The sequence below is a fragment of the Miniopterus natalensis genome, chromosome 18 (assembly GCF_054644295.1).
Source record: "Miniopterus natalensis isolate mMinNat1 chromosome 18, mMinNat1.hap1, whole genome shotgun sequence".
Classification (NCBI taxonomy): Eukaryota; Metazoa; Chordata; class Mammalia; order Chiroptera; family Miniopteridae; genus Miniopterus; species Miniopterus natalensis.
The window spans coordinates 9,453,356-9,472,777 of record NC_142098.1 but is presented as its reverse complement, the minus strand read 5'-3'; the positions used below and the strand labels follow the sequence as shown (position 1 = coordinate 9,472,777).

The window sequence follows — 19,422 nt, the reverse complement described above, 5'->3', positions numbered from 1 at the left end:
GGGCCGTCTGACCGTTAAGATAATCAGAAAATGGATTAAAGCTTTGAATGGAGTATAGATACACTTAGCAAATGTTTCTTGATGATACTCAGGGTCCGAATAGCCTTAGAAGGCGATGTGGACCTAAGTTATGGTCGAGTGGACATGCAGGGGACAGTACATCTTTCTGAACCCAGACGTCTCCCGCTCCCCCCAAAAGGCATCACTCCCAGCAATATGCGCGGGGAGGCAGGGAGGAGCTAGCGGCCTACACTGTGCTTTGTGGTTCTTGAATTAGCTGACACATGAAACACAACTTAATATCTTTCTGAGGAAGTGTCTTTAGCTTGGAATGTACTTTCCCACGTTTTCCATGTGAAAGGTAGGCAGTCAGTTTCCCATTCGCTGAATGAAATGGCAACTTGATTTTCTGAAGCATTTGGAATTTAGCAATGGATAAATTGCCAAGTACGTAAAACAAAATAGGAAAGTCCTGCTCCCTCAACAGCTAGTAAAGTGTATTTTATAATAATTAGACAGAGAAACATCATTAGGCTAACTCACCACCATAAAAGGTTATTTGTAAAAAAAAAAAATTATGAATACATGCCATTCCATCTTCTAATTGAAAAAGAAATCCGTTTCCTGTGACAATGGGATCCAGTATCAACCATGACTCATTCAGTGCACATTCTATAGCTACACAGTTAACAATGAATCATGAAGTCTCAAGCTGGAAGGGGCATTACAAGTCATCCAGCATTTCTAATGCTTGAATTCTTTCTACAATACCTGCTCCCTCGAGTGGCTGCTTAGGCAGTGCCCGAAAATTCCAGAAGAGGATTCCGAATCAGACGACTCTACCTCTGCACAGGAAGTTCCTTGAGACGAGCAAAATGAGCTGAAATCTACTTACGAGTCAACTCACACCTACCAGTCCTGGATACATTCCTTGGATCCAAACTGAAAAATGGAAGCCTTATTCCAAATGCCACTCCCTCCTAGTTACCTTTTAAACCATTCCTCACATGCCCTGGTTTCTACAACCCGGTTGAGCACACTCTCCTGGGTGCTCTAACATTTCCACATCCTCACAGGTGGCCAGATCGCTGCAGGACCATTGGTTCTGGGCAAAGGTAGAAAAATACTTACCAGCATCACCCCCGGGGCTTTCTTTATCCCATCACGTTGCCCCTCCCTTGCCTTCGAAAGGCATTCATCCCAGGGGAGGGGGTGGCGAGATGGTCAAGTGTGAAAAGATTCTACAGGTGATTCTGAGATGCCCCCTCAACTGAAAACGCTCCTTCAGATAAGAGGCAAGCTCTTAATTACTTTTCAGCAAACCCATCACATGGTTGAGCATGACTGAGCATTAGTATTTCATCATTTAAAAGGTAAGTAAATTCAGAGGTAGGGAATTACTTTTTATAACACAAAACAGAAGTGGGTTCAGAGAATAGAAAAAGGGTGATACATTTAATTCCATGGAGTATCTCATGGGGAAGGGGACTTCTTAAGGCTCACTCATTTATTCTGCTCTCTGTGGATCCAAGCGAGTATGTTTACAAGTGTACAATAAATAAACTCTCAATATATTTACGTCAACATCTACAGTGTTTTTTTTACCTGGGGCCACTCCCCTCCTGATGTTGCTCGCCTTATTATTTCATTTATTGTGTTTTTTCGGGAGTCCGGGTCTATGCGGGATACCAGCACTGGCTGCAAAGCCCGTAACAGTCCTTTAAAACAAACAAAAAATCACAGCCAAGCCTTTTTTTTTTTTTTGGCGAAAGCTACCAAAGTAAATCATTGGACAAATTTTATGGAAATTAAAATGAGAGCAAATAAAAAAGAGCAATCTTATTAAAAACTCCTCTAATTCAAAGTTTATTAGAACTTAACTCCTGGTTTCAAAAGCAGAGGTGGATATTTATACCTAAAAATATTTAATTGATTTCCTAGAAATTAGCAGCAGGAATATGAAAAGCAGCAAATGCAATTTGCTCCCTAAAGGTCGTCTTCCTCAATTGACATTAAATCTTTGAAATGCTCTACAAGATTACCTAGTTCATCCTGAAAACTGGTTATGTGAATTCATAGTACACAGGAGTTGAAAACAATTATTATTCATTTTACTAAAATTTTCAGCCCAACAGTCTTCTAAATGCGTAACTTCCTAGCACAGGGCAAATAAATCTCAATTTACCAAAATTCTATTGCTACACAACTTTTCAGGAAAACACCTTATTACGTAAAGCAGGGAATTACATTGAGAAAGAGTGTCTTTCTTAGCTAAATGGATTAGTATGATTTCTGCAGGCAACATGAGGCAACTTTTACACTCGCTCTCTCATCACTTGACGCCTGCAATGACCTTGGGACAACAGGGAGCAGTTACTTGGAGACTAATACCCTAGGGAGAGATCCAAGCATCTGGTGGGAAAAACATTTCACTTGCTTCATTATTTTTTATGGCAGGAGGCACTTATTGTTCCACATCATAATTTTCAAAGAGTTATACACTGGTCCCTCATGGAAACTTGGGGGAAATGAAGAAAACAGAGTTAGGACAAAAAACATAGTGTTCATCGGCCTAATACCTGGAAGAGAAATTAATGAAATAGCAGCAATGGGTGTTTCCACAAATTCTTTGGTTAAAGTCTTTCTAAAAAAAAAAATCAAGCATGTTTGGTATTGGAAAAACTGGTCTTTCGTGTATAAGAACAGAAAGAGATACTGGTACAGTGCTAAAAATAAGATTTTAAAAGAATTATAAGGGAAGTCTAATTTTTTTTCATAAAGTCATTCTTTCAATATAGTAACTCACAGAAAAAAGGAAATATGTTTGAAATTTTTATTATTTTTAAGTCTCTTAAAAGCCTACCAATAAACTAAATCTGATATTTATAAATCATGACAGTGACAATATTTTATCTACGTTACCTTACAAATACTTACTGCCAATCAGAGGCACCTGCGCGTTCTCATTCCGAGAAACCATGGACGGCAACCCGGCTGCGACACAGGCGATGCCATCAAAGAATGATGAGTGGGGGGCAGCAACGAAAATCGGCGCCTCCGTAGGACTTGCGATCTTTCCTTTCACGGTAACTACAAACCCCATGGAAAAGAACATGGCACGGCCCAGAAACTTCAAAACTGGCTGAGTAATTTTCCTTTGAATAGATAGATAGAAAAGGCAGAATTAGCTTTGCTCATTGCAGCTAATGCTGGGCTTGACTCTAAAACACGAAGACACAATGTGAAAACCAAAACATATCAGAACACTTCATTTTAAAATACAAGCTAAGAATAACTAACACTTCCATGGAGTGCTTTCTGCCAGGCGCTATTCTAAATACTCTACATATCTTAATTTCTTTAATCTTCAGCTCAATTTTATGAAATAGGTATTATTTATTATCGCCATTTTACAGATGTGAAAACTGAGGCACAGAGAAGTAATTTTTCCAAGGACAAATGGCTAGTAAGTGGCTCCATTCTTCTGTGACTCTAAAGTGAAAAGAATGAATTTTCAACACATACCCTTCCGAGGAACTCAGATCAGTACAGCCCTTCAAAGTAACCACCTTGGGAATCTACATTTGTGTAACAAAGATGCGGTTATCTCCACAAACCGTTTTAGAATTCTCAGGCTGAAACTGTCCTCAGAGTTATTTTAGGAATAATTTTTTGAAAGCCAGCCTTCTGGGGGTGGGGTGGGGGAGTGAGGAGAGATTAACCAAATACTTTACATGCATAACCCACGGACACAGACAATTGTGTGGGGAAGGCCTGGGGTGGGGAGTAGGTAAGGGGTGGACGGGGTCAATGGGGAAAAAATGGGACATCTGTAATATTTTCAACAATAAAGAAAAATTTTAAAAATAATAATAAAAAAATAAAAGTCAGCCTTCTAAGACATCATCAAGAATCTTAAGAAAATTCACCATCACACTCCCTTGGAGCAGAGATGCACTTAAACAATTCAGGAAATCTAATTGCTGACTTTTTCAAAAGAATCTGTCATTAAAGATTAATTAATTCACAAACTGTGCCAGGAACTGTGCTGGACACACAAGACGAGTAAGGTCCAGTCTCTGTCCTTGATAAGCTCAAATGAGTAGGGAAACCAAAACATGCTCCTAGAAATGGAAACACAGGATGGGCATCTCAGTATATAAATAGGCCTATAGCTTTTCATGAAAATAAAATACTACATATGTCCTCCCATAAGACAACTAATGAGAGCTTTTAAAAATGGGCTTTCTATCTAATTTTCTCAACAATCTTATAATGTTATAGTGAGGAACTCTTAAGCAATTAGCTACTGAGGAAGTTAGTCTGACTTCTATTTCACAGTAAGGAGAAATGAGACACAGAAAGCCAAAGTACTTTCCCAGGGGGCACAGACACATGACCGTATCTCTCTCCTTATTGCCCTTTCGTTTAGAGTTAAGATTTCTATTTAGGTAAGGCTTTTTTAGAGTTTCCACATCTCCTATTTCTGATCTATAGCCATGTAGCTTCTGACAACTACATTCCAAAGTATCCCATATTCAAGGTCACTAAACACTTCTATTTTAAATGTTTTAAAAAATGACTAAAAATCCCAAAGGGTATGAGATCCTTCTTCTTTATAGCTGCGTAGTATTCCATGGTGTGAATGTCCCACAGCTTTTTATCCACTCATCTACTGATGGGCACTTGGGCTGTTTCCAGGTCTTAGCTATTGTAAACTGTGCTGCTATGAACATAGGGATGCATAAGTTCTTTCTGATTAGTGTTTTGGGGTTATGCTAAGGGAAATAAGCCAGTCAGAGAAAGACAAGCACCACAGGATCTCACTCATATGTAGAACCTGATGAACAAGACAGATCCAGAGATATAGAACCATGGAGCAGTCAGACGAATTTCAGAGGGAAGGTGGGGGTGGGGAGTGGCGGGGGAGATTAACCAAATAGCTTATATGCATATATGCATAACCCACGGACACAGACAATAGTGCGGAAAAGACCTGGGGGGTATGCCGGGTGGAGGGGATAAATGGGGGGAAAAGGGAACATCTGTAATACTTTCAACAATAAAGAGAGAGAGAGAGAGAGAAAGCAAGCTAAAAATCTAGTGTTACATAATAACTCCAATGTCACCTGTTTGAGAGGAGGTAAATATACTGGCTTAACTGACAAAAGTAGGACTTTCTTTTTCAATATTATTTTATCTGTTTTCTGGATTTTTAGGCTATTCCTTCCCTGATCGTAGGTTTCCATAAGCCACTAACAATAGCAACCAGGGAAATTATTGAAAGGAATCAATAAGTGATGAAAAATGTCACTTACAGTATGTTTTCAGTGACATACAACCTTGAGCTAGTTATAAAACAAAGGAGTATGATCTGCAAGCACTGAGGTGGTATCATTTCTCCCAGGACTGAGGTGCTATTATTTTTCCCAGGACCGAGGTGGCATCATTTCTCCCAGGATTGAGGTGGTATCATTTCTCCCCAGCCACTGCAAGGCATGGATTTATTTCTAGTTCAAATCAGCTTTGTGTTTCATGTTGACATTTGTTCACTAAAACGTGAATTGAACAACAAATTGTATATTTCTTAAAAAGTTTCTAAAACAGTGCTTCTCAAAAATTTTGGAGGACATATTCTCATTTGAGGTTTAGATGAGAGGAATAGACCCTTGCGTACAAAAAAACCCCCAAAACCCACAACACCCAATGTGCACAATTTCAGAGTGTAATTGTGCCCTAAAACCCATCTATGGATCTCTCTGAAGTCCAAGGAGTCCACCGGAAAGGCCTTCACTTTTAGAACATACGTATGGCAGCTGCCCAATGGGAATGGACTTTTACTCATAACTTTAATTCATCACCAGTCTATTTTCTAACACCACGCTAACCACATGCTGGAAGAGCAGTTCCAGTGGGCCTCAGTGCTTAACAAAGCTAGGCTATACTGATCAATAATTAAATTGCTGCTAATAATAATCACTGAAATAATGAATTAATACACTATAACCGATCCACTTAATTATATCACTTAATAAAGTATGTAGTTATTATAGAGGGATAAAAGCAAATGTGAAAACTGAGGAAGAGCAAAACATACAAACAAAAAAGCCAGGTGTTTTCCAACCTCAGTGGTTTCAGGTATACTAACTGGCTCTTTGAGAACCGGGGACCTATCATTCCTTGGCAATAAATATTTTAATACTAGGAAATAACTTCGACAAAAGATTATCTGTTCTTGGGCAATAATTTCTACATATGATAAATTAAGAACACTTTCATCTGAGAAACAAGAATAAATAATTAAAATTGAGTGGGTAGCAGTCAGATAAAACTACTGATCACTAACTAAAGGTCTTAATCGTAATTTACTTAGTATTTAGACATAACTATTTCTTACCTCCTCCAACCGGTCAATGGATGGGTCAGCTTTTCAGGACAGCATACTGTTGAAACTGCAGCAAATGGCCATGCCAGTAATAAAACTAATGCCAGCAATAAGGCACGAACTGGAAGCAGGATAATTCCAAGAAAGAAAGTCTGAAAGTCAAAGTTGATAAAAATAAGTGTCCATATCGTTTGAAAATGCCGCTGGCAATGAATGAGAGTTTCAGCCACTGTACATCTTGGCGAACATTTGTTGTGGGTAGTCTCTTTAAAATATCAACTTTATTAAGACATCATTTACATAAAATAAAATGCACCTATTTTAAGTGTATAGGTTGAGTTTTCCAAATGTATATTGCTATGCAAACACCACCAAGATCAAGATATAAAACCCCCCGAAAAAGGTCCCTTGTGCCTTTCAGCAGTCAACACACCCTCCCCAGCCCTCGGCAACCACTGAGACTTTCTTTCACCATAGTCTTTTCCTGTTCTAGACTGTCATACAAATGAAATCACACAGTCTGTACTTTTATGTCTGGCTTCTTTCACTTCATAGTTTTGAGATTCAATCATGCTGTCATATGTATCAGTAGTATGGTCTTTTTCATTGCAGAATATGATTCCATTGTATGAACAGATTACAATTCACTTACCCATTCATCTGTTCATGGACAGTTGGCCTTATCCTAAGTTTTTGACCATGAACATTAATGTTCAAGTCCCTGTGTGAACATATATTTTAATATCACTGAAAGTGAAATTGTTGGATCAGGGTATGCTTAACTTTTTAAGAAACTGCCAAGCTGTTTCCCAAAGTGGTTGTACCATTTGACATCTCTATGAACAAAGTGTGAAAGTTCCTGTTGCCCCACATCCTCACTGACACTTGGTGTTGTCAGTCTGCAGCGAGTTAAGGGGTGAAAAATGCTATCTCACTGAGGTTTCAACTCACGCTTCCCTGATAAACAATGATGCTGAGCACCCTTTTCAGGCGTTTGTTGGTCATCCCTTCAACTTCTTATTTTAAGTGTCTGTTCACATCTTGGGTCTATTTTTATTGGGTTGTTAGTCTTACACCAGTTTGTAGCAATTCTTTTTATGTTCTATATAAAAGTCCTTCCTAGGAAATCTTTACCTACCTCCAGGTAATGAAGATGTTTTCTATTTTCTTCTAGAAGCTGTATGATTTCAGCTTTTATGTTTCAGGCCATGTCCACCTAAAATGACTTTTCTGTGTGTGGTGTGCCATAGTGATCAAGGTTCATTTATATTCATAGATTTATCTAGTTTTTCCAACACCATTTTATTTCTATTTTACTGAGAAAATTTTTAAGCATCAGTAGATGCTAAATTTTGTCAAATGAGATAATGAAATTTCTGCATTTACTGAAATGATCATATGCTTCTTTTCATATGTTTTGCTAATATGATGAATTACGTTGAAATATAAATTTTTGTATGTTAAACCAACCTTGTATTCCTCGAATAAACCAAACTTAGGATATATTATCTCTCCTACATATTGCTGTATTTGACCTGCTGATATTGTTATATCTGTAACATGAAGGAAACTGGTCTATAATTTCCCTTTATTATAACATGTTTTTTCAGACTTTGAAACAATGTTAGCCACATGTTTTTATATATTCTGTCTTCACTTTCATTCATCTCAAAGTATTTACTAGCTTTTCTTATGATTTCTTCTTTGAACCATTATTATTTTTTTATTTATCTTTATTGTTGAAAGTATTACAGATATCCCCCTTTTTCCCCCCATTGACCCCCTCCAACCCACATTTGCCCCCTCCCCAGGCCTTCACCACACTACTGTCTGTGTCCAAGGGTTATGCATATATGCGTATAAGTTCCTTGATTAATCTCTCCCCACCCACTCTCCCACCCTTACCTTCCCTCTGAGATCCCTCAGTCTGTTCCATGTTTCTGTGTCTCTGGATCTATTTTGTTCCTCAGTCGATTTTGTTTATTAGATTCCACATATGAGTGAGATCATGTAAAACTGAGGAAGAATCAGAAAACCTGAATAGGCCAATAACAGCTGATGAAATCAGAGCAGCAATAAAAAAAAAAAAACAAAACACCAAAAACCCTGGTCCAGACAGCTTCCCAGGGGAGCTTTCTAATTCTTTAAGTTATAAGGTTAGATAGTTGACTAAAAATTTTTCTTGCTTTTTGAGGTAGGCCTGCAGTGCTATGAACTTCCCTCTTAGGATTGCTTTAGCTGTGTCCCATAGATATTGGTTTGCTGTGTGTTCATTTTCATTTGTTTCCAGGAAGTTTTTTATCTTTCTTGATCTTATCGGTAACCCATTTATTGTTTAATAACATGCTATTTAGCTTCCATGTGCTTGAAAGTTTTGAGTGTTTTTGCTATAGTTGATTTCTAATTTCATGCCCTTGTGACCTGAGATGCTTGACATGATTGCAATCTTCTTGAACTTGTAGAGATTGTTTTGTGTCCTAACATGTGGTCTATCTTTGAGCATGTCCCATGTGCACTTGAGAGGAATGTATATTTTGCAGCTTTGGAGTAGAATGTTCTCTAAATAGCAATTAAATCCATATGATCTAGTGTGCCATTTAGAGTCACTGTTTCTGTGTTGACTTTTTGTCTGGAAGCTCTATCCAGTGAAGTCAGTGAGGTGCTGAAGTCCAAGACTATGACTGCATTGCTGTTGACCTCTCCCTTAAAGTCTTTAAGGTTATTACTGATAGGTCCTTATTTATTGCCATTTTAATTCTTTATGCCTATGTTTCTCTATCTCTTATTATTATTACAGCAGTCCCTGTAACATTTCTTGCAATGCTTCTATTTCTACTTCTAATTACAACAATCCCTTTAACAATTCCTGCAATGTTGGTTTGGTGGTGATGAACTCCTTTAACCTTTTTTGTCTGGGAAGCTCTTTATTTCACCATCTATTTTGAATGATAGCCTTGCTTGGTACAACAGTCTTGGTTTCAGATCCTTGCTTTGCATTACCTTGAATACTTCATGCCATTCCCTTCTGGCCTGTAGAGTTTCTGATGAGAAATCAGCTGACAGCCTTATGGGAGTTCCTTTGTAGGTAACAGCTTGCTTTTCTCTTGCTGCCTTTAGATTCTCTCTTTGTCTTGAATTTTTGGCATTTTAATTATGATGTGTCTATAGGCCTCTTTGGATTCTTCTTTTGCCTTTAGATTCTCTCTTTGTATTGAATTTTTGGCATTTTAATTATGATGTGTCTATAGGCCTCTTTGGATTCTTCTTGCTTGGGACTCTCTGTGCCTCCTGAACTTGTGTGACATTTTCTTTCACCAAGTTAGGGAAGTTTTCTGCCATTATTTCTTCAATCAGGTTCTCTAACCCTTGCTTACTTTTGACCTCTTCTGGCACTCCTATGATGCGAATATTGTTATATTTCATGTTGTCCCACAGCTCCCTTAGACTGTTTTTTCTTTTTGGATCTCTGGTTGAGTGATTTTTTCTACCCTGTCTTCTAATTCGTTGATCCGATCATCAGCTTCCTCTAATCTGCTGTTTATTCCTTCCAATGTATTCTCTATTTCTGCTATGTCATTTTTCATTTCTGACTGATCATTTTTCATAGTTTCCATATCCTTTTTCATGCTGTTAAGCATCCTTACAATCAGTATTCTGAACTCTATATCTGATAGATTACTTATCTCCATTTCATTTAGCTATTTTTCTGGAGACTTCTCTTGTTCTTTCATTTGGGGCTTGTTTTTTTGTCTCCCCATTTTGGCTGCCTATTTGGGTTTGTTTCTATGTATCAGGTAGGCCAGCTAGGACTCTCAGTCTTTTTGGAAGGTCTCTGGAGCAGACCAATATCAGACACTATTTGTGACTGGCCTTGAGTACCCTATTTGGAGCTATCAACAACCCATGGCTTGAGGTCTCCTCTGTTGGGGCTGGGTTCGTTTGGTTAGGACCAAAATGCACACCAAAGTCTGCTTTTCCAAGGCCCATGTCAAGAAGCAGATCAGGTAAAGACTCAAAGTGCTCTGAGGTCTGCTTCTGCCTGCAGGCTGATTAATCTGATTCTCCTAATGAACCTCAGGCTGTAGAAACTCCTCTGGGTAGGGCCAGAGGTTTTCCAGCAGGGTAGGGCAACTGTTTCCCCCTCAGGCGAAAGCTGCTTGGGAGGTAAATGTCTGCCTGTGAAAGATGTCCTGTGCAGTATGGGAAATGACTCGGCACAGGAATCCAGAGGGGTGCTCTCTTAGCTCTATCTCCAGAGCCCACAACCCTAGATTCTCCTCACACACAGCTCCAGTCCACTCTGCCCTCCCTCTGCTGGTGCCCAAGGTAAGTGGCTGCACACAAAACTTTGTGTGTTGGCTCTTTAAGAGGGTGCCTGCATTTCCAGCTGTCTCTCCCTGGCAGACAGACACCTGGCTGCTTTTCACAGCCAGATGTTATGTGGGCAACTTTCTCAGTTCTGCTTCCCTTGGCTGGGAAGACTAGCCTGGGGTTCAGGCCACAGAGTCCTCAGTGGGAACCGCCCACAGCTGAGCTATCCCTGTGGAACTTCAGCTGCTGCCTGTGGGAGCCCAGCCAGCCCTCTTGAGCCTCTGCACTTCCTACCAGTCTCTATGCAGTCTCCACTTTTCCTCCTTGGTTATGAGGGTGCTCTCCAGCTCGTCTTCAGTTGCAGTTGATTATTCAGGATGGTTTTCCTATATTTTAGTTGTAATTCCAGTTTGGTCCCAGGAGAATGTCAGTGTAGCTTCCTCTCAGTTCACCACCATCTTTAATCTCCTAATTATGTATCTTCTTGATGAATCAACCCTTTTATCATTATAATATGTTCTCTTTTATCTCTATATTTCTATCTTTAAGTTTATTTTACTTAATATTAATATAGTCTCTCCAGTTCTCTTGGTTACTATGGTATATCTTTTTCATCCTTGTACTTTCAACCTATTTGGGTCTTTGAATTGAAAGTGTGTCTTTTGAAACAGCATAAAGTTACAAGCTTTTTCTTGTAAGATTCTTGGTTAGCTTATTGTTATGCCCTGATCATTATTCATTGCCTCAGGTAAGTGTGCTGTTAAGCAATTGCCTTTGATTGTTTTTGGCAAACACCCCCAAAGAAAAGGCTGCAGTGGGTTGGCTCCAAGGCAGGTCAAATAAAGACAGCCTGTCAAATGACCAAGAAATATTCTTGAATGTAAGGAAGGAAAGTTGTAATGAGGTTACAGAATATTCATATAAGATTTACTAACATTCAAAATGAGCAGGTAACATGGATTTTAACTGAGTACGTTGTCAAATATTGGGCAATGTTTTTTTCTGTACCTCTTGCTGATTTGCAACAAATAATAGTACTTAACAGTAAACCAATTTTGAGTAACTGAAAAATTAGGAGGATTCTCCATCGTATTTCATTTGGTAATATGTCATCTCTATAGGGAGACATTTCTTAACATTTGATTAGGGTTATCCTCTTCTCTGGATTGTCTTCACTGCACTTACTAAAACATGAGATTATTTATTTTTGTACTTATTTGTTTAAATTTTTTTCAATGAAATATAAGCTTTAGATATGCAGGGTCCTTATTTCTCTTGTTCACTGCTGTATCTCCAGAGAATTGCACTGTGCCTGGCACATAGTAGGCATTCAACAAATATTTTCATATGGTAAATGACCCCACAGTTACAACCAAACACTCATTTTCATTCCAGATTCTACTGAGGAAATGAAAGCTAGGCTACTTTTTTTCCATGCCACTAAGTATCAGACCCTTAAGTAGCCTAAAAGGAGAAGTGGAGGGGCAAAGCTAAGCCCTGTTATGAAATGCAAAAGCGATAACAGTTCTTAAGCAAGACACTGATCATCATTCAAGATTAAATTTGAATTCAAATTAAATTTAGTCTGAATTAATCATATTAGTCTTACTTAAGTGAAGGTATATCCATCTTTAATTATTTTATTTTTTAAAAATATGTCCTTATTGATTTCAGAGAGAGATATAGAAACAGCAATGATGACATAGTCATTGATTGGCTGCCTCCTGCACAACACCAACTAGGGATCGAGCCCACAACCTGGGCATGTGCCCTGTCTGGGAATCGAGTGGTGGTCTCCTGGATCATAGGTTGATGTTCAGCTGCTGGGCTACGCTGGCCAGGCAGTATATGCATCTTTTAAACTGGATAATATAGCCAATATTATTTTTTAATTATGTCTATTTAAATCTTCCCTTTACCTAGACCATTGAAGCCACTGAAACCTATTTTGTATTCCTGTAGTATATGGATTTTTAATTTTAAAAAAATACCCAGTCTATATTCAATTCCATTCGATACTAGCAAATTTTAAGTACTATGTTAAAAATGTAGACAACAAATAGCATAAAATAACTATCATATGAAGATCAGCAAACAATACCAGGTTCTTTCACATATTACTTCCTTAATTTTAATCCTCCTTTGATGTATTATTATCCCAATTTAATAGATGAGGAAAGTGAAGTTCAGAGCCGTTAAGGTGACTTGGCCGAAGTCATACAACTAACAGACGACAGAGCCTGAGATGCTTTCTGACTAAGACTAGTGATCTTTCCATTGTACTGTAGCTCTGGCACAGTTAGCTGGAAGTAACAGGCCCTGCTATTAAAAGACAATAATTTACTCTCGGTGCAACATCATATGCCACTTCAAGCCTCTTTCAAAAATACGAAGCCAAAGAGATGGACATATTTTCATTTAAGTATCACTGACTTGACCAAAAGTCATCTTAAATGACAGTCACTGTACTCAGAAGTGTTCCTAAAATTTTAAGATACGAAGGGAACATCTATCCATTTACAGACGTGAAGGTCAAAGTTTTAAACATTCTGCTTCTTTACAAAGAGGTATTACTACATCATGTTCCTCTTTCTCTCTCACACCCTCTTCAGCCAGACACCCATCTATCATTTACTTTAACCACCACCCATGCTGCTCAGCCCAGCACTTAACCTGCCTCCCCTGTACAAGACAATGGTCTCAGTGCACATGAGTAGGCTGTGCATAAATCGCACCATTTCAAATCCAAAGTAAAGAAACTTGTGATATGGACAGGGAAAAAACAAATCCATTTTCCCCCCATACAGACCACTCAGGACAAATGTAGCCGGCAAAGCCTATCTTGTTCTTTCATCACTAGCCTCACCAAAGAGGAAGTCCAAAGAGTGAGTGTAACTGTGAATGGTAAAAGCAGTGCTTTGCAAGAAAAAGGAAACTTCCTTTTTGTATGTGGCCATTTTTAACAGTGGAAGAAAGTCTGGGCTGCCTCTCATTCTTGAATCTAGAAGTATTTGGGTCAAGACTGATTCAGGACCAAAAAACGCTTCAACACCTTAAGCCAACACCCACGATCCCTTTTCCTAGATTCTGATTTCCCACCCTCCATGCCTCTGCTCAGCTAGGTCGTCTCAGCCTCACTTATTCTAACTCCAGGCCTGGCTCTCTGCATTCTCACTCACGCTGCTGGTCCCAGACTGACGCCTCTCCTTCCCCAAGGCAAGAAAAAAAAAAAACTTCCCTAAACCCGCTCTCCTATGGTAGGCTGGCCTCCCACCACATTCTCACAAACTCCAATTGAAGATCTCCCGGATTCACTTCCCCATCTCAGCACAGAAGGAATGTTTCCCCTGCCACTGGCCTGCTCAGCCGCCTGCTGGTTAGGACCTTGTCTCAGACCCACGTGTTCTCTGCACCATCTCTTCCCACCCCCCAGGCTCCCAGCTCCGCTCCTGGCAGACCCATGGTCCCTGCATGAGCCCCCTCCTCTCAGACCCCCAGCTCCGCTCCTGGCAGACCCATGGTCCCTGCATGAGCCCCCTCCTCTCAGACCCCCAGCTCCACTCCTGGCAGACCCATGGTCCCTGCATGAGCCCCCTCCTCTCAGACCCCCAGCTCTTTCTTCCTCAGAGCCTTTGCTTCCCAGACTCACGCACCCCTCAAATGCCTCCTCTATCACACCTACAGCATCCTCAGACCATCTCCTCTCTCTGACCCACGCCCCTCACCTGGACCCACCTCCTCTCTCTGATCCATGTCCCTCACCTGAATGTACCTCCTCTCTCTGACCCACCCCCCTCCCCGCACACCTTCTCTCAGACCCATGTCCCTAGCCTGGCTCTGCCTCCTCTCTCTGACCCAGGCCACTCCCCTGGACCCACCTGTCCTGTGGCCCACGCCCCTCCCCTGGACCCACCTGTCCTGTGGCCCACGCCCTCCCCTGGACCCACCTGTCCTGTGGCCCACGCCCTCCCCTGGACCCACCTGTCCTGTGGCCCACGCCCTCCCCTGGACCCACCTGTCCTGTGGCCCGCGCGCCTCCCCTGGACCCACCTGTCCTGTGGCCCGCGCGCCTCCCCTGGACCCTCCTGCCCTCTCTGACCCGCGTCCCTCCCCTGGACCCTCCTGCCCTCTCTGGCCCGCGCCCCTCCCCTGGACCCTCCTGCCCTCTGGCCCGCGCCCCTCACCTGGACGCGCCTCCCCGCGCCCATCCGCGTCTGCTGCACGAAGGGGTTGGGCACCGGCGGCGGGAAGAAGGACGCCTGGCGGGGCACCATCTGCGGTCGCAGCCCCGCGCTCCCGACGCCCGCGCCGGGCACCGTGGCCGCCACGGCCGCCGCCTCTGCGCACCGGCTCATGGCGGAGCCGGGCCTCGGACCCGACGGAAGAGACGGACGCGGAGCGCGGGAGCCGCCGCCGAGCCCGAGTCGGAGGCGCGCGGAGTCGGAGCGCCGGGTCCCCGCGGCCGGGCCTCTGCGCAGGCGCGCGCTACCTAGGGCCGCGCCCCGCCCCCGGCGCGAGCCCCGCCCTCTAAGGTGCGGGCTCTTGCTCTTGGGGTCCCGCTCGGCCCCCTGGAAGTGTCAGCTTCCGCTTCAGGGCAGCGCGCCCCGAGGCAGCTCAGGCAGAGCTCCCTGCCTTCGGTGGGGCCCGTCTGGACGGCCGGCCGCGTCCACCGGCTCCGTGGTGTTGGCCAGACCGCCGTGTCCACCGCCCTGCCGCCCGCCCCTGTAAGCTGGGGTCAGCAGGCCTCCGATCAGCGGGATCTGAACCCAGCAATTGGAGGGGGACCTGGGCTGCTTCCTTAAGTGAGCTAATGCACCCAGGGTGGGTTTTATGCGTTGGATTTCTGGTATACATTTTGCTTTTGTTTAAACCTGTCTGCGCCGGATGTTCATCAGATGGGACACAGAGTCTGACTAATATAGAAACTGATACCAGGAGAAGAATCTGTCCCACTGAGAACAGGGGCAGTGGGGAATATCGAGCTACTATTATTAGAAGGAAAAAACGACTATGGCCCTCCACACAAGATGAGGAAATTGGTCCTCAAAAAGGAAGTGAATTGGCTTGTGGCCCCATTTCACCCTGAAGAAGTTCAAGGGCCTGTCTGGACTGAAATGGGTGGTTGGGGGGGCAGGGGGGACGGGTTCCCCACCTGAGTGGCTGGGAGTCAGATGAAGATGGTGAATGACTTATCCTTGCTGATCAGCTGCTCACAGCAGACTAAGCATGACGACAACCTGAGTCTGGGTCCTGGGACAGCTGCTCCTGCAAACTTACCCACTGAACTTTCTCAGTGTAACAGAGAACCTTAATAACAGAGTATTACAGCCATGATATAAGTTCCCCAGCCTCTGGGTCTCCATGCAGTGACTGGCAGACCCTACTGGCACTCTGGCCAGATACTTACACAGAAGGCTGTCTCTCCAGGATCCTCAAGGATCTGAGCCATTGGGCAGGCCCAGCAGGAGAAAAGATGACTCCAGGCCCACCAATGTCACCTCCAGGGTGCTGTCCATTCCTCATCCCCTTCCCCACCAGTCCCACCATGAGAGGCCAGAAGCAATAGACTATCAGAGCCAGAAGGGGCCTCTGAAACATTCTCAGGCCTTAAGTTACTATTTTGCAGCAGCTCCAGAATTTCTATAGAGGAGGGGATTAGGGCTGGCAATCTGGTGAGATTGTAAATAAGTTTTAACATAATGCAAAGGAAACTAAAGGCAGAAACGTAAAATAGAAGCAGAGACAGGTTATGTTACCCAATATTGACGCCTAGAGCCCTTTATCCCTATTACAGTTCATGTACATTAGCCTATTTGATTCTTAACACAGTCCTCGAAAGTTGAAAGGCTGGGCATAATTAACCCAATTTTACAGATGAGGAAACTGTGTTACAAAGGGCTTAAGTGATCTTCCCAAGTAAAGATAGGCTGGGGCCAGATCTAAATTTCTAACTTCTAGCCCAGCACTCAGTTTTTAATGCCTGGGACTCCAGGGTGGGAGAGACCCAGGGAAAGCAGGGATGGCCCATTGAACACTTTTTTTGACAAGACCCTCTGCTGTTTGCTGGCTCCACAGTGCCCCTGCCAGAACTGTTGCCCTCCTCCACTCCTCCGCCTCACCTCCACTGAGTCTCATTGAGACTTGCTTCTTAATTAGCATAGTCATTTTAATGCCTTTATCATGAAAAAAAGCCCAATCCAGTTTTCAGGTACCTCAGGGGCTAATTCTTGGCCAAGTAAGGACCAGCTGAGTGTATACATTAGGATTATGTATTATTACTCAAAGTGCTAAAGTCCCAGAAAACCTCAGCGTATTGTTCTTGGATTCCAAAGAAATAACTGAAGGACTGGCTGTGAAAGACCTGGATTTACTAGGACTTACGTGGGCACCTGTGGCAGCAGACCAGTGACGTTGACTGCTGCACCAGTGAAGTTGAACCCCTAAGTCCCATCCAGCCTGCAGGGAGCAGCCAGTATCTCAAGAAGCAGGAACTATTTTGATAGGCAGGCACACAAAAATGGGTCTCCCTCAAATCTGGAGGAGTTGGAAGCAGAGGCATCTAATCCAACTAGTAGAGGCCAAGGAGACCCCTGCCCAGCTGGTCCCTGACAGGTGGGCACCGAGCCTCGGCCAGTATGGGAGCTGCTGCAGGGATGGGAGCCTACTAGCCACCCGTGCTTCCCCTCACATGCCCAGCACACTCTGGATATAGATACCCCGTTATTAGAAGGACCTTTATTTTATTGAGACCAAAACATCATTCCCTATAATTATAACTGTGGAAGAAAAGGGGTCACGTGTTAACCCTGACAAGCCCAAGGAAGGCCTGCACGGTGGCCTTGCAAATCAGAGACCTCCAGTAACCACAGAGGATGGTCTGAAATGAAAACTTTTTTAACTAAAAGCAGTCTATGGTGGGTAGTCATGTCCTAAGGCAGTATCTTTCCCTTAAAAAAGTTAACTTTCACCTTAACTAAGCCTGCCCGTTTTTGCAGCTTTAATAACATTACCTGATTAACATGCCTTTGCAAAAACAAAGTAAATTTCCTTTTTCTGGACCCCTCAAAGCATAGGCACTGTCCTAAGGAGAGCCACAAAGTCCCTCATTATCATTGTTATCACGTTAACTTTTGACTGTTAACTATCTTGTACCCACCTATGTAAAAGAAGTGTGTCTATCATTTTATTTTTTATCCAATCCTAGAGGTTTCCCCACTTTGCTTTCTCCCGCCTCCCTAACCTATCACCAATGGATTTCATGCAACCCAGTTACGTCTCCCCCTTTGACTGTAACCTATAAAGCAAGGTGCAAAACTGCCATTCTCCGGAGCACTCTCTCAATCCATGGAGATTCTGCTTCCTGGCATGTGTCAACAGTGCCTCAAATAAACTCACAAAAATTCTTCACGGGTTTGAATGCTTCTTATGGTAACATAACCTTTGGTTCATGATTTGCCTTAACATACATGTATTATAAATGGGAATAAGGGCCCCTTCCCATGCTCCAGCTCCCTCTCCCACCCTGTGGGAAGATGATGAAGGCCATCTCTAAGTGGACTGTGAGACCTTGGGAGCCTAGCCAGCCTCTCAGTTAAAAAAACAGAGTTTTGATCTCACACAGCTTTCACAATACTGGCTGCCTCTGGATGGTGGCAGCCTGTCGGGATCGTGCCTGGTCAGGTAGCTGCCAGTCGGAATAGTAGCTGCCTCTTGCAATAGTGCCCAGCTGGGAAGTCATTTCTGGCATTTTTAGTTTCTTTGTCTAGATTGATCTAACTCGAGTAACTTTCCTTCAGCCTGAATAAGTTTCTTTAACATTATGCAGTGCAGACCTCCTGTGACAAAGTTCTCATTTTTGGCTTTTTTTTTTTTTCTGCCCCTCTTTTCCTTCTGGATCTTTGATCATAAGTATGTTAGACCTTGTGATAGATTGCTTTTTCATGAAGATTGCTTCTGGTGGGGGCAGAGGAGGCAGCCTTTTTTTTTTAGAATCTCTGTGCTATAGTTTGGATAGTTGCTATTTCCATGTCTTCAAGTTCACAAATCTGTTGTTTCCACATTACTTAATTTACTGTTGAGCCTATTGACATCAGGTTTTAGATTTTATTATTTTTTACTTATATAATATCCATGTGTTTTTAAAATATATATAGTCTTCCATTTCTTTTATTTTTATTAATTTTTGTTTGTTATACTTTTAAAATTTGGGGGTGGTTTATCATCAACCCTGTCATTTCCGAGTTGGTTTCTACTAATTATTTTCTCTTGATTTTCTCTTGATTACCAGTCACATGTTTGTTTCTTTTCATTTTATATTTTGTTTGGGTACCGGACACCATGGCTCTTCATTATTAGGCATCCAGATTCTGGTTAAGTTTTTTATTATACCTTATGTTTTGTTTGGCAACAATTTATTAAATTTCAGACGAACTTGGTCTGTTTGAGGATTAGTTGTTTTTAGAATAAATCCAGGGCCCGGCCGGGCGTGGCTCAGCGGTTGAGCATCGACCTAGGATCCAGGCGATCGGGGTTCGATTCCCGGTCAGGGCACATGTCCCGGTTGTGGGCTTGATCAATGACTCTCTCATCATTGATGTTTCTGTCTCTCTCTCTCCCTCTTCTTTCCTCTCTCTGAAATCAATAAAGATATAAAAAAAAATAAAAAAGAAGAAAAAATAGAATAAATCCAGGGTGCATCTAGAGCAGCCATTATCATAGGATTAGTT

At 42.3% G+C, this 19,422-nt stretch overlaps 1 protein-coding gene across 1 annotated transcript in view; it reads right to left on the bottom strand.

The window, feature by feature from the left end:
• LPCAT2 (lysophosphatidylcholine acyltransferase 2) overlaps window positions 1-15,051 on the bottom strand; it is a 56,597-nt gene extending 41,546 nt beyond the window's left edge. Inside the window, exons 1-4 of the mRNA XM_087827407.1 lie at window positions 14,881-15,051; window positions 6,398-6,537; window positions 2,938-3,155; window positions 1,606-1,718 (exon numbers count right to left, since the gene is read on the bottom strand). Of these exons, the coding sequence (XP_087683533.1) occupies window positions 1,606-1,718; window positions 2,938-3,155; window positions 6,398-6,537; window positions 14,881-15,051 (642 nt within the window). The remainder of the gene's footprint in view (window positions 1-1,605; window positions 1,719-2,937; window positions 3,156-6,397; window positions 6,538-14,880) is intronic.
• Window positions 15,052-19,422: the final 4,371 nt, after the last annotated feature.